Source organism: Mustela nigripes, chromosome 10 (assembly GCF_022355385.1).
Source record: "Mustela nigripes isolate SB6536 chromosome 10, MUSNIG.SB6536, whole genome shotgun sequence".
Classification (NCBI taxonomy): domain Eukaryota; kingdom Metazoa; phylum Chordata; class Mammalia; order Carnivora; family Mustelidae; genus Mustela; species Mustela nigripes.
In genome coordinates, this window is record NC_081566.1 from 8,549,400 (window position 1) to 8,562,789 (window position 13,390).

The 13,390-nt window shown below is 38.4% G+C and overlaps 1 protein-coding gene across 12 annotated transcripts in view; it reads left to right on the forward strand.

The window, feature by feature from the left end:
• SDCCAG8 (SHH signaling and ciliogenesis regulator SDCCAG8) overlaps positions 1-13,390 on the forward strand; it is a 229,449-nt gene that overhangs the window by 105,212 nt on the left and 110,847 nt on the right. For all 12 annotated transcript variants that reach the window (XR_009406554.1, XM_059412519.1, XM_059412520.1 and 9 more), the window contains one exon: positions 6,793-6,935. Coding sequence is in view for 11 of the 12 variants with exons in the window: in XM_059412519.1 (XP_059268502.1) it covers positions 6,793-6,935 (143 nt within the window). In the remaining variant the exon portion in view is untranslated. The remainder of the gene's footprint in view (positions 1-6,792; positions 6,936-13,390) is intronic.

The following is a 13,390-nucleotide window of genomic DNA, read 5'->3' on the forward strand; positions in this document are numbered from 1 at the left end:
TGATTTGGGTTTGGTTCTGCTCCACAGGTATTTATTCTTCAGTCCAGGCTAAAGGGGTAGCAGCTGTCCAGGGCATTCTTTTCTAATGGAGAATCACCAGAATACAAAAGCAAAGCCAAACCACATAAACATATTTATGACTTACGCTTAAATTATAGTCACAAAATTCTATTGGCCAAGTGAAATCACATGGCCAAGTCCAAAGTCATTAGGAAGAGATAGTGCATTCCATCCCCATGATTGTCCAAAGAAGTAAATCCATGCCATCCCCAGGGAGATAGGAGTGAAAATTTTCTGAACAATAATGTAAAGTATCACATTACCCCCAAACCATTCTTTGTTCACTACTTCATTCAAAATGTGAAATGATAGCCAAGTATCACCATGCATTTGAAGAAAGCCTCTAATATAAGGGATTGTCTAAAAATAGACAAGCAGAAAAAAAGAAATTGAGGCAATATATAATAGAGTAGAGGAAAACACTTAAAATACTATAATATTCTAATAAATAAAATATATCCATTAGATAAAAATAGCTGCTATATAAAACAGTGAAAACAAGAAAGATCTCCTGGGAATGAAAATTGTGGCAGAAATCTTTTCTTAAATTCAGTGGAGGCTTTGAAAGATGACGTCAAGAGAATCTTCTAGAAGTTAGAATCAAAAGATAGTGAAATAGAAAATAGAAAAAAGTTAGATGATAAATCCAATGGAGACAAAAACCAATGTCCAGGAGTTCCAAGAAGAGGAAATATTAAAATGTATGACATCAAAATATTTTAAAATAATAATACAAGAAAAATTCCCCAAACTGAAGAAAATAAGTGTCCAGATTGAAAAGGGCCCACTGAAAACCTTTCATGCACAAAGCATGAAAAAAGGCCTATTCTAAGGTCCAACATTGTAAAATTTCAAAATGCCAGGGGAAAGTAGAAATGACTATTAAAGCTTTCAGAAACAAAAAACCAAATCAGAGACCAAGTACTAGGAATCAGAATAGCATAGCACTTATCAATTGCAATATTACAATCTTTAAGACAGTGGAGTAGCCCCTTAAAAATCCTGAGTAGAGAAATGGATAAAAGACCTCAACATGAGGCAGGAGTCTGTCAAGGTCCTGGATGAGAACATGGGCAGTGACCTCTTCGACATTGGCCACAGCAACTTCTTTCAAGACATGTCTCCAAAGGCACAGGAAACAAAAGCGACAGTGAACTTTTGGGACTTCATCAAGATCAAAAGCTTCTGCACAGCAAAGGAAACAGTCAACATAACAAAGAGGCAACCCACGGAATGGGAGAAGATATTCACAAAAGACACTATAGACAAAAAGCTGATATCCAACATCTATGAAGAACTCCTCAAACTCAGTACTCAAAAAACAGACAATCACATGAAAAACGTGATTTGGGTTTGGTTCTGCTCCACAGGTATTTATTCTTCAGTCCAGGCTAAAGGGGTAGCAGCTGTCCAGGGCATTCTTTTCTAATGGAGAATCACCAGAATACAAAAGCAAAGCCAAACCACATAAACATATTTATGACTTACGCTTAAATTATAGTCACAAAATTCTATTGGCCAAGTGAAATCACATGGCCAAGTCCAAAGTCATTAGGAAGAGATAGTGCATTCCATCCCCAGTGGATGGAATGACAGAAGACTAGAACAGACACTTCTCCAAAGAACACATACAAGTGGCTAACAGACACATGAGGAAATGTTCATCATCATTAGCCATCAGGGAGAATCAAATCAAAACCACATTGAGATACCACCTTACACGAGTTAGAATGGCCAAAATTAACAAGACAGAAAACAACAAGTGTTGGAGAGGATGTGGAGGAAGGGGAACCCTCTTACACTGTTGGTGGCAATGTAAGTTAGTGCAGCCACTTTGGAAAACAGTGTGCAGATTCCTGAAGAAATTAAAAATAGAGCTACCCTATGACCCTGCAATTACACTACTGGGTATTTACCCCAAAGATACAGATGTAATGAAAAGAAGGGTCATGTGTACCCCAATGTTCATAGCAGCAATGGCCACAATTGGTAAACTGTGGAAAGAGCCAAGATGCTCTTCAACAGACAAATGGATAAAGAAGATGTGGTCCTTGTATGCAATGGCATATCACCAAGCCATCAGAAACGATGAATACCCAACTTTTATATCAATATGGATGGGACTGGAGGAGATTATGCTGAGTGGAATAAGCCAAGCAGAGAAACTTAATTATCATATGGTTTCACTTACTTGTGGAACATAAGGAATAACATGGAGGACATTAGGAGAAGGAAAGGAAAAGTGAATTGAGGGAAATCGGACAGGGAGATGAAGCATGAGATTGTGAACTTTGAGAAACAAACTGAGGGCTTTGGGGGATGATGAGCCTGGTGGTAGGTTTAAGGAGGGCACATATTGCATGGAGCACTGGATGCAGTGCATAAACAATGAATCTCGGAATACTGGAAAAACAAAATAAAATTTAAAACATAAAAAATAAAACTAACCTCAAAAAAAAATTCTGAGTAAAAATTAATTTCAACATAGATTTTTTTTATACCTAGCCAAACTATCAAGTGGATACATAGAAAAATGACATTTTCAGGTATGCAGATACTTTAAAAATGTATTATTCATATATTCTTTCTTATAAAAGTTACCTGGAGAATGTACTTTAACTAAAAAAGGAAGTAAACTGAAAAACGGGATGACTTACCAGCCAGAAAATAGGAAACTCTAATAGGATCATGACTAAGGCTTAACCCAAGACAGAGATCAATGAGGCCAAGAAGAATATATCTAGAGGGAAAATTTAAAAGGAACGGATTATTTTTCTGATGTGCTTTATTATTTGAAAATAAAATATTGACGGGTATTTGACAGATGTTTGAACATTGGGGAAGAAATGTCAGGTACCTAAAAAAAAAAAAAAAAAGCTATTCAAAAGTAGGCAGTTAATTCCAGAAATAATAAAATCTTGCATAAAAATTGAATCAAAATAATATTTGTCTCAGGAGTGAACAATATTTCTATAATCATTATAAATGAACTAGTGACTAATGATTTAACCAGAATTGTTAGATGGGAGTATGAGATAAGTCTGTTGAGTGACCTAAATTGTTACTTTTTCACTGTAGGAAGTTAGTAGATAATGTTTAATATTGCAAAATCAAGAAATAGCATTATAGGTATGTCATATGAAATATGAAGATAAATATCAGGAAAGAAGGCAGGGTGTGCCATTGAGGATCAGGCTTGGAGATGGGTACAGGGTAGAGCATGGGTACTGCCTTCTTTGTTATGAGCCATTGAATACTATTTGACTTAAATCAGGCAAATTACCCTGATACGAAAAACTCATGAATAAGAAAAATAAAGTTACATATGTCCATGATCAAGAAGAAAAAAAAAAAAAACAACTTCCTGTGGTATAGAAGACTATAAACAGTAAAAAGTCTGCCTTTCTCCATATCTGATCCTTGGTACAATGCTCCTGAGAAAGCCACTTTTAACAGATTCTACTTTTAGTTCTCGTGGTTACATTCAGGACTGGAAGTATATCTTTTGGTAAAGTGTAATGCTCTCTGGACTTGTGTTTGCCTAGGTAGCCAGAAGATGGGTGCACCAAACTGCACTGTAGACATTGCAGGTTAATGGAGTACTTTGGGAGTCCTGTACCACTGGCCTCTGACTGTTGGTCCTTTATCTTAGAACCACTATATACAGCCAGGCAAGCAGTGTTGACCTAGTTGGGTGAGGCGAAGGGTTATCCTGCCAGGGGGAGCATGGCATTTCTGGCAAGAGATCCCTCCTCTGACTGTTGGAGTTGGTGCCATGGCAGATTTTCCTGACTCAGGGAGTAAGTGTTGAGCCCTGGTCCAGCTGGTTAGACTATTTGTTGATTTTGATGATCTGCACCAATAAGCTCTTTTTCTGGCACAGACAATCAGAAGCAGGCAGTAATTTTCCATCTTCCTAAGAAAAATGCTTTTTTGCATTTTGCAACTGTAATAAAGTTTTATTCAGTTTTCCTCTGAAATCTGGGGGAAGTTTTACTGAATTAAGTCAAGAACTCTGGTGATAGCCATATATCCTTTGGCCTGTCCATTTTTCTACTTACCCCACCTTGCTCTCTTTGAAAGATCAATAGAGAAAACAAGCAGCAATAATTATACTAGCTGTGTTTTATTCATCTCTTCAGATGTGCTGGACACTCTTATAAGTACTCAGCATCTCATTTAATCTTCCCGATAGCTTTGGGAGCTTGCTACTGCCATTACTCCTGTGTTAAACTGCAGAATGTGATTAACAGTCGAGTGACTTATCCAAGGTCACAGGACTGGAAAGTGCCAGAGCTGTGTCTCAAGCCCTGATTTGTGTTGACTTTGGGGCCCATGTGTGTTTTGTTTTTTCCAAGTTTTTATTTAAATTCTAGTTAGTTAACATATATGGTAAAATTGGTTTCAGGTGTAGAATTCAGTGATTCATCACTTACATGCAACATCCAGTGCTCATGATAATAAGCGGAGGCCCATGGTTTTCTTTCTGTGTTTGATTGGCTTTCAGTGCAGCTTCTGACTTTTTGTTATAGGAGAACAAGAAAGCAGCTGATTTGTACTCCAAAGGCAATTACCACACAGTGCTTATAAAAACTGTCACATCTTTTCTCTTTAAGAAACTTTGGGATTTTATACATTTTCTGTTATTTTTTGGTATCTTCTAAATTCAGAACTCTGGAATCGCCTCTGGTATCTCCTGATACCTCTCCTTTTATTTCCATGTATTCACCAACTTTACATTCATTTGAAGTGTCTCTATTCTCACGTCTAGAATATTGCAACTCTCTTCGTGGTCTCCCTTCCGCCCACCTCTGCCATCTTAAATTACTCATAAACAAGGCTTCAGTTGTTTTAAAGAGGAACTTCTCTCATATTGAATTGTTTAAGCCATTAATATCTCTCCATTATCTATAAGAAAAATACAGCTTTATTAATCTGGAAGTAAGTCAAGACCTTTCATGATGCGGTCTCATCTGTCATTCGATGAGTTAATGTGCCCTTACCTTCTGCCCACTTTTCCTGACCATGCTAATATATCCCTAATCTGACCTTCTGAAGCACAGATTTTCTTTATCACTCACTTGTTTCTTATGTGCTTTGTATTTTGATAGTTTTTTTTTGTGTGTGTGTGTACATCTCATTTACCCACCTGAATTGTTAACTCCTGAGTATAGTGATAGAAGCCCTCTGAGCTCACCATAATACCCAGGGTGGTTTCTTGCATATAGCATTGTGTACAAAATTAGTGAGTGAATTTTTGAAGTTGAAAGTCAACATTATTTCCAATTCTATACACATTTGCTTTTGTTAATTGCATGTTAGGTGAATAAAACTTAATTGACTGATGTTTTTTCATATCTTGAATTATATTAAATTATGGGATTAGAAATAAATTGGTATAACTTTATCAGTTTGAAATATTTTACAGAAACAGATCAGTGGCAGTTAGTATTCTGATCTGAAATATATAGGAAATCTACTCTGAGTAGAAGTGATAGACTCGTTATTGTGTAGGTTTTTGAAACTAAAAATATTTGAGAACTAGTTATAAGTTGTTTTATTAAATTATGGGTAATATATGGTTTTGATGGGGATAAACTGAATATTTATGGTGTAGTAAATGTCAGAAAAACCCAAATCATTATTTTATCTTGCCTAATGTATTAAATGCAGTTGGAAAGTGCTCAGCATGTTGTGTAATGATGCGAGGAAATTTGAAATGTACTTAAATATAAGTTTAAAACACTTTACTTAGATATGACTTTGTTTTCCAAAAGGAGATTGCATTTTTGTGAATTAAAATTGCTTCCTGCTTTCTGCTGAATGTGAAAATGTTTCTACCTTTTACTCCCTTTTATTTGATTTTCTGGTTTAAGCACTCTGAATATTTCTTTTATTTTTTTTTAAATTGTAGATGTTCCATGATAAGTATTTCTGCTTTAGTGTATAAATTATTTAAAGCATGCATTCTATATAAGGTATTTTTGCTTTGAAATATTTGAGGTTCAGTAAGATAAGGATAATTTCATCCTGAGACCAAATAATAAACTATCATAAATTTTCATTTATTTTAGATGTTCATATTTATTAGTCTTAGAGTGCTTTTGTTACCTCTTTTAGTACCATTTTAGTGTAATATGATTTTATCTCAGAAATCTCATGTGCTCTAAAGGCTTAAGGTTCTTGTGCCATATTTTTTCCTAAAATATTTTTTCCCCAAGTGATATTGAGCATCATAATGATGCCTTCTTTTACACCTCACATTTTTTGAAAAGATGTATTATTTTACCCTTTAATTAGGCTTTCATAACATCCAAATGAAACCATAAATATACCTTTCAGAGTAATCACGTATTTGATGTAAATCACTGCATGGATCTGATCTAATCTCACAAACAAAATTGTTATATTTTTAAAGTAGTAACATTTTTAAGTTCATATTTTTTAAAGGGACCGAGACTTAAGAGTGAAAGTGCAGACTATCCATTTTGACTCCTCTCATTTAATCATTTCATTCCTGAAATTAGACTTCATCTTCCGATCCAAAAAAACCTCACTAATGTGCATTTTTGGCTGTGTTAATTCCCTTTGTCATAAAATGGAAGCTAGCCTCAGTTTTCTAATAATTTTTCATCACATTAAAATTCATAGCAGACATAAAAATGAGAGAATTTTGAACTCAAGTGCATATAGTTGATACGGATGCTTCCCCCCCTCTCCCCTCCACCTAAGGAAATAGAGAAATTGAGATCAGAAGTGAGTGAAAGCAGGCAGCACTTGGAACAGGAGCAGCAGAAGGCAGCCCGGGCCAGAGAGGAGTGCCTGAAACTGACAGAGCTGCTGAGCGAATCCGAGCGCCAACTGCACCTCACCAGGTACTCCCTAATCCCATCACGCGCCAGAGCCCCCATTCCGTCCCACTGGTTTCTGCCGCCGGCTTCCCAACAGTTGCTCGAGTTAGTCTTAGTCATTCGATTCACACACAGCTTTCAGGCATATTAAGAAAAGTGGAGATGTGGTAAGCAAAACACCCAGACATGTGAATGATAAGTGTGGCAGGGAATTACTGATATATTACAAAACCTTTCATCGACAATGCTCAAATATTTAGGAGGTTCTCTACCAATAGGAGCAACATGACATATTTCTCCTACCACCGCCACTACCTCTCCTGTTAATTCTGTGTCTAATAAAAATGTCGAAGTGAAAGATCTGAGGAATATATTTAGGAGAAGAATCAGATACTGTCAGTGGTGAACGAGACAAAAGACACCCTCGGGTGCAGGCTGAGATGGAAGGGAGAGAAAATACAGAACTTGAGTCCTAAGGAGGTATAGAAGTGAGAGATGAGCTTGATTGACAGTGTTCGCATTCAAACCGTTATTATAACCGTGCTCTTGTGGTTTCGAGTTACATGGTTTCTGTCACACGATACTGCGACGTGATTATCAATGTCATACAACTTTAGGGAACGTGTGGCTCAGCCCTAGGTGACAAGGAGACATTTTAGGTAGCAGCACTATATAATCCGCTGTATGGAAAAGGCACGCACACACGCACGCACGCCTACACACAAATGCACATACACAGAGGAAATTCAGATAGAGGTAGCAGAAATTTCACATTACCAGAGAAGTGGTTTCTTCTCACTTCGGGTTTTAGTACAGTTTTTCATGTTTCACAGCAAGCATTTGGGTTTGTTCAGTTCTGAAGAGTTTTTCAGTTTTTATGGAGAACTTTGTCTAAATACACATGGAAGTTTATGAGCTTCAGTTTGGTTCACAAATAGAAAAACGCTGGTCTTCTAATCATAGTAATATGTTGAATTTAAACTATGAAAGGGGACTGATCCCTTTTACATTAAATATGACAATGTAATTCTGAGCACGGTAGGATAACAGATGGAGAAAAGCACCACTTGAACAGCCTGCGTTTCGAGAAAAAAATATCCTAGAGGTTGGTGAACCTCCCAAAGTTTTGGGTTAGTGTTAAGATGCCTCCAGTTCTGTTAAAATCAAACTTTGTTAAAAACATTTTGTTATGATAATATTCCAAATGGCTTGCCAACTCCCCTTTTTAAACAGTAAAAGAGTAAAGGACGGGAAAGGGAACAAGCAAGAAAGAAAAGAAATCCTTTATACACATGTGATCTGGAGAAATCCCAAGAGATAAAACACTTTTATGAGAAGAAATTGCCTAATACGTTAGAATAAGAATGGTTCTGTTAGTGCCCATTCGAGGTATTATCTTGTTGATCTGAGAACGTAAAATGTTAAAACCGATCCTATGGATTATTTAATCCCAGAAGTTTCGAAATTTAGCTTCATCATGATAGTTAATAGTTTTTCTCCTGTCAGACTTCTGTTGGGAAACAAGCATTTGTGTGCTAAGCACTACTAACCCACAGAAATAGGACAGCTTTCAAAGTCTCAGTGTGGCTAAGCTTCGGTAAATAAATATTAATGCTGGTTTTGTCCCCTTCGCTATTCTGTCTTATTCAGAGAGTTAATTTCTGAAGTCAGAGTCCTCCAGGGAATTTTCCTGTGCAGTATCAATTTGTACTGTCTGACAAGACCAGTTTCTTGCAAATAGAGCATATTTAAGGTACAGCAACTGCTGAAAATGGACCAGTGGTAACTAATTCTTTTGTTCTTGAGAAAAACGGTTTTGCTTGGTTCCATAGAAAGCTTTTTCTGTTGAGCTTTATTTACAGCAAGTCCACAAAAATTGAAAACTAGTTTTAGGGAAAAATAAAACTTAATTACCCATTTTCTAAGTGCAGTACTCTTTTGTAAGCATTTCACATTTAGTCTGTGTTCGTGTTTTATAAAATCCACATTCATAAATTTAAAGATGACAATTAAAAATGCAGAGAACTGCGTGTAGCTCTCTTTTGCACTGAAAATGTGGCTTGGTTGTTGGGCTAAATATTTCTGATAGACTTTTTTTGGGTTTTTTTAGAGTTTGCTTTTCCTCGACAGTCTTTATTGATTCAGTACAGTCAAGTGTGTGACTGAGAAACATTATGTCTTTCTTTCCTCGCGTAGACCAGCCGAAATAAATAAATCCCACACAGGTAGCTTAGTGTTAATGTAAACATTTCAAATGACGGAGTCTGCAGAAAGTTTAAAATCAAATATGAAAGCCATGTTACAAGTAACGATGAAGAATGCAGATCTCCCAGGGCGAAGAAAATTTAAAAACTGGAGTATTGATATGTAGATCCGTCTGAAAGAAAAATAAGCTATCACGTGTCTGTTATTTCCCTTTACTGTCTAATTAGATTTAAAAATGGAAAATAGAGGCGTGCCTGGCTGGCTCAGTCGGTACAGCATGTGATTCTTGATCTGGGTTGTGAGTTCGAGCCCCACATGTGGGCATAGGGATTACTTTTAAAAACAGAAAACAGAAATTCAACGTTTATTGAAAGACCCAGCCAGTAAGTGTAACGTTCACCCAGTCAGCAGATACTTATTGAACACCTACTATCTTTCAGGTGCATTGCTTGGTCTTGGTTTTTTCTCTAGGGAGAAAAAAAAATCAGATTCAGTTTTAACCCTTAGGCTTCTCACACTCTACCAAGCCAGCTGCATATATGCAGTTATAATCAAGTGTGAGAATACTGCAGTAATAGAAATACAGCTACCACAGGACCACATAAGGAGAATTCGCTCACTACACTGGAGGTGAAGATGATGGGGAAAGCTTTCTGGAGGAGGGATGTTTGGTAGTTATTTTGAGTAATGAGCTCATGAATAGCAGTTCTCAAAGTGGAAGAAGCTGGGGTGGGTACCCCGGTGGCTGGACCAATATATACAGAGACGCAAAGATGGGGCGGGACACAAACTCTACAGGCAGGTTAGGTGTGTGGCAGGGGTAAGCCTGGAAAAGGCAAACACGGATTAGAGGAAGGGCCTTGTCTGTATTCTGGAGTCTTGGCCATTCTGAGAGTCATGGGTCACTCCTGATATATTTTTAAGCAAGGCTGTCAACATGATCACGTCTTTGGGTCGGCATTTTGACTCAGCAGTGTGGAGAGTCAACTTGGAGAGCTGATGTAGGAAACAGGAAGACCAGTTAGGGCAGAGTCAGCAACTACAGCCTATAAATATGGCCCATTGTCTCTTTCTGTCTGTGAGCTAAAAATGGTTCTTGTATTTTTTAAATAGCTGGGGAAAAAAACAAAAGAAAAATAATGTTTTATAACACATAAAAATTATATATGCATAAATAAAGTTTTATTGGACACAGCCATGATTATCCTTTATGTATTGGGGCTATCATGGCGGAATTGAGTATGGCCCTCGAAGCCTTCGAGTATTTCTTGTCTGGCCCTTAGCAATTTACTAACCCCTCAGTTAGGAGGCTGTGTAATTCAAGTAAGAAGTCAAGAGAGCTTGAACTTTAAAGGGGTCCAAATATGTATTTAAAGAAGGTAAATAAAGGGTAATTGAAGACAGATTACCTGCGGAAGAGATGATTGACAGGGCCCCTGATTAGAATAAAAGTCCCCGTCCGAGGGGTAGTAATGATGTCCTGCGCCGTGGCTTTGCTGGTAAAACGGAAGGGAAATAGCATCTTTGAGAGGAATTTAGGGTCGCAAATGAGAGAGGCCGGATTAAAGATGACTCCAATGTTTTTAGCCTATGATAACTAGGTGAATTATTATTTTCAGTAGGGACTTAAAAGGAATAAAAGGGGGAAATAATACATTGTATTTTGGGACTCGGGTGGAGATGTGCAGTGTAGGTTCAATTTGAGGAAAAAGGTCAGGACCCGAGTCTCTCTCTTCTTTGGATGCTTTTACATAAAGCTACTAGGTGTAGCCAAGGAAACGGGTGAAAGCGTGAGAGGGCCGTGACCGTAAGAGTGGGAGAGTGGAGAGCCACCAGCCAAGGAGACCGAAGGAGTCATCTGTGCCTAAGAAGGAATACGGAATGTTGGAGCAAAGCCACATGCTTTTCTTAGGGGGACTCCCCCAGGCATCCGGGTGTTGAGGAAGCCGAGTTTTAGAATCTTCTCCTGGGCATTCGCCATCTTTGCAGCATTTGACACATTACTTAATTCTTTGAGCCTGCTTGTTTACATATAAAATGAGGCTACAACCTGATGACTAAGTTTCCATCTAGCTCTGATTGTCAGTGATCCTCATGGTGATTGATGACATCCCATGATGAATTGCCCATTTCATGATGTTGGGCATTGAATTTGCCAGGAGTATTCTTTGTTTAAGATGTTTTCTCAGGGGGCCTCTGGGTGGTTCTTTTGGTTGAGCATCTGACTCTTGATTTTGGCTCAGGTCATGATCTCAGGGTCCTGAGATTGAGCCCCGCATCGGACTCTGCGCTCAACGGGGAGTCCCCTTGAGTTTCTTTCCCCTTCTCCCTCTACCCCTGCCCCATCCTTCTCTCTCTAAAGTAAATAAATAAATCTTTTTTAAAAAGAGATGTTTTCTTAGTTTGAACTTCAGAGAGATTTCGTGGAGACGTGCCATTTGCACTCATCATAACTTGGCCTCTGCTGACCTCTCACAGGGTCCTGGACCCTTCCAGCCCTTTTCACCTGGCACTGCCAGTTCAGTATTCCTAACCACTGTCTTGACTCTGTCACCTGCTCCTGAAACCTTCCCTGGCATCACACTATTACAAAAGGTCCAGACCACTCGCAGGTAACGTTCTGGGACAGGGTCCCAGCCTTCTAGTTTCAACGTCATAGTCACGAGCTCCCGTCACAAGCCAAGTTGCACTTTGGGGCTTTTTTTTCCCTTCGTTATTCTCTATAACTAGAATACCCCTTTGACCTTCTCTAGCCCTATGATAATATTACCTCCTTTTTCCAGGTCACTCTGAAATCCTGATTTTACCACTGTAGCCCTCCCAGACGGCCCCGTTGCCACAGGGGGAATCCCTCCCACTCAGAGCAGAAGGTTCTCCATCCAGAGTGAACTCCTCAAAACAGAGACAATGGAGATGTGAGAAAAATGAGTTACTACTCTGAAGGGTTTTATGCACTTGCTTTTCTTCCCTTCTGGAATGCGCTACTCTTCAAATGAGGGATGAGAGGTCTTATTAATGTTCTGTATCTCAGAGCATCTGGCCCAGCCCCTTGCAAAGAATTGGAGCTCAGTAAGTCATTTTAGGGATGGCCAATGTATGACAAGTTTATGACTGTTCTTTCAAAGCCTAGTATTTTTTTTAAAGGTTTTATTTATTTATTTATTTGAGAGAGAGACATAGCAAGAGAGAGCATGACCAAGGGACAGGGAGAGGGAGGAGCAGGCTCCCCTCTGAGCAGGGAGCCTGACACAGGGCTTGATCCCAGACTCTGGGATCATGACCTGACACTTAACCGACTGAGCCACCAGGCACCCTCAAATCCCAGTATTAATAAACATTTATACATGCACACACACACACACACACACATACACACACACACATTAGTAATAATGTATGCTATTATACACACATACATACATAGACATGCATATACATATAATACACATGTAAACATACATACAACAATGTATGTTATTCTGTAGTACATATTCATACATATACACATTACTATACATATATGTATAGTAACAATAAACATTAATATATATACATATATATTTTTCCAAATATATCAGGATAAAAAGTATAAGATGGAGATAAGACAGAAATAGCTTTTTTCTTTTTTAACTTTGTATGCCCATACATATGTAAGTATAGGAGAATCAAATGACACTCATTCTAACAATTAAAGTAAAGTTGGTAAAATATACCATGCTCTCACTTAAATATGCTCCCTTAAAAACCACACACACACACATACACACACACACCCGGAGTTCCAAATTAGCATTCTCTATGATTAAAGGTGGCCCCTCTGATAGAAACTTACAGGCCTGTAGGGAAGAAAAGAAGATACACAAAGAGCTGGTAAAATCAAAGAAAAGATCTAGAAGAGAAATCCCAGATAAAGTATTCCAGGGACAGAGCAACAGATAGCCTCTTGCTGATCTCAGGGGCATGTGGAAACAGGTAAAGGGGAACGAAGGTCATTCTCCATAGGGGAGACCGTGGCATTGGCAGGGCACACCTGTAGACATGAAGAACATTAGCACACAGTCTGTCTTTGAACTGTCTAAGAGCATCAGTCTCTGAGATTAAGAATATATCCATCTTAAGATCTGCCTGGTACTATGCTACATGCAGTAACTCTTTAAAAAGATGAGGACAGAGGTCATGGCTCAGGGCCCTGGCCATCCCTTACCCAGCCCCTTCTGTGTTCCGGGACCTGAGCTCAGTGCTTTTCATTTAGGGCCCCTCCAGTCCCTGCCTAG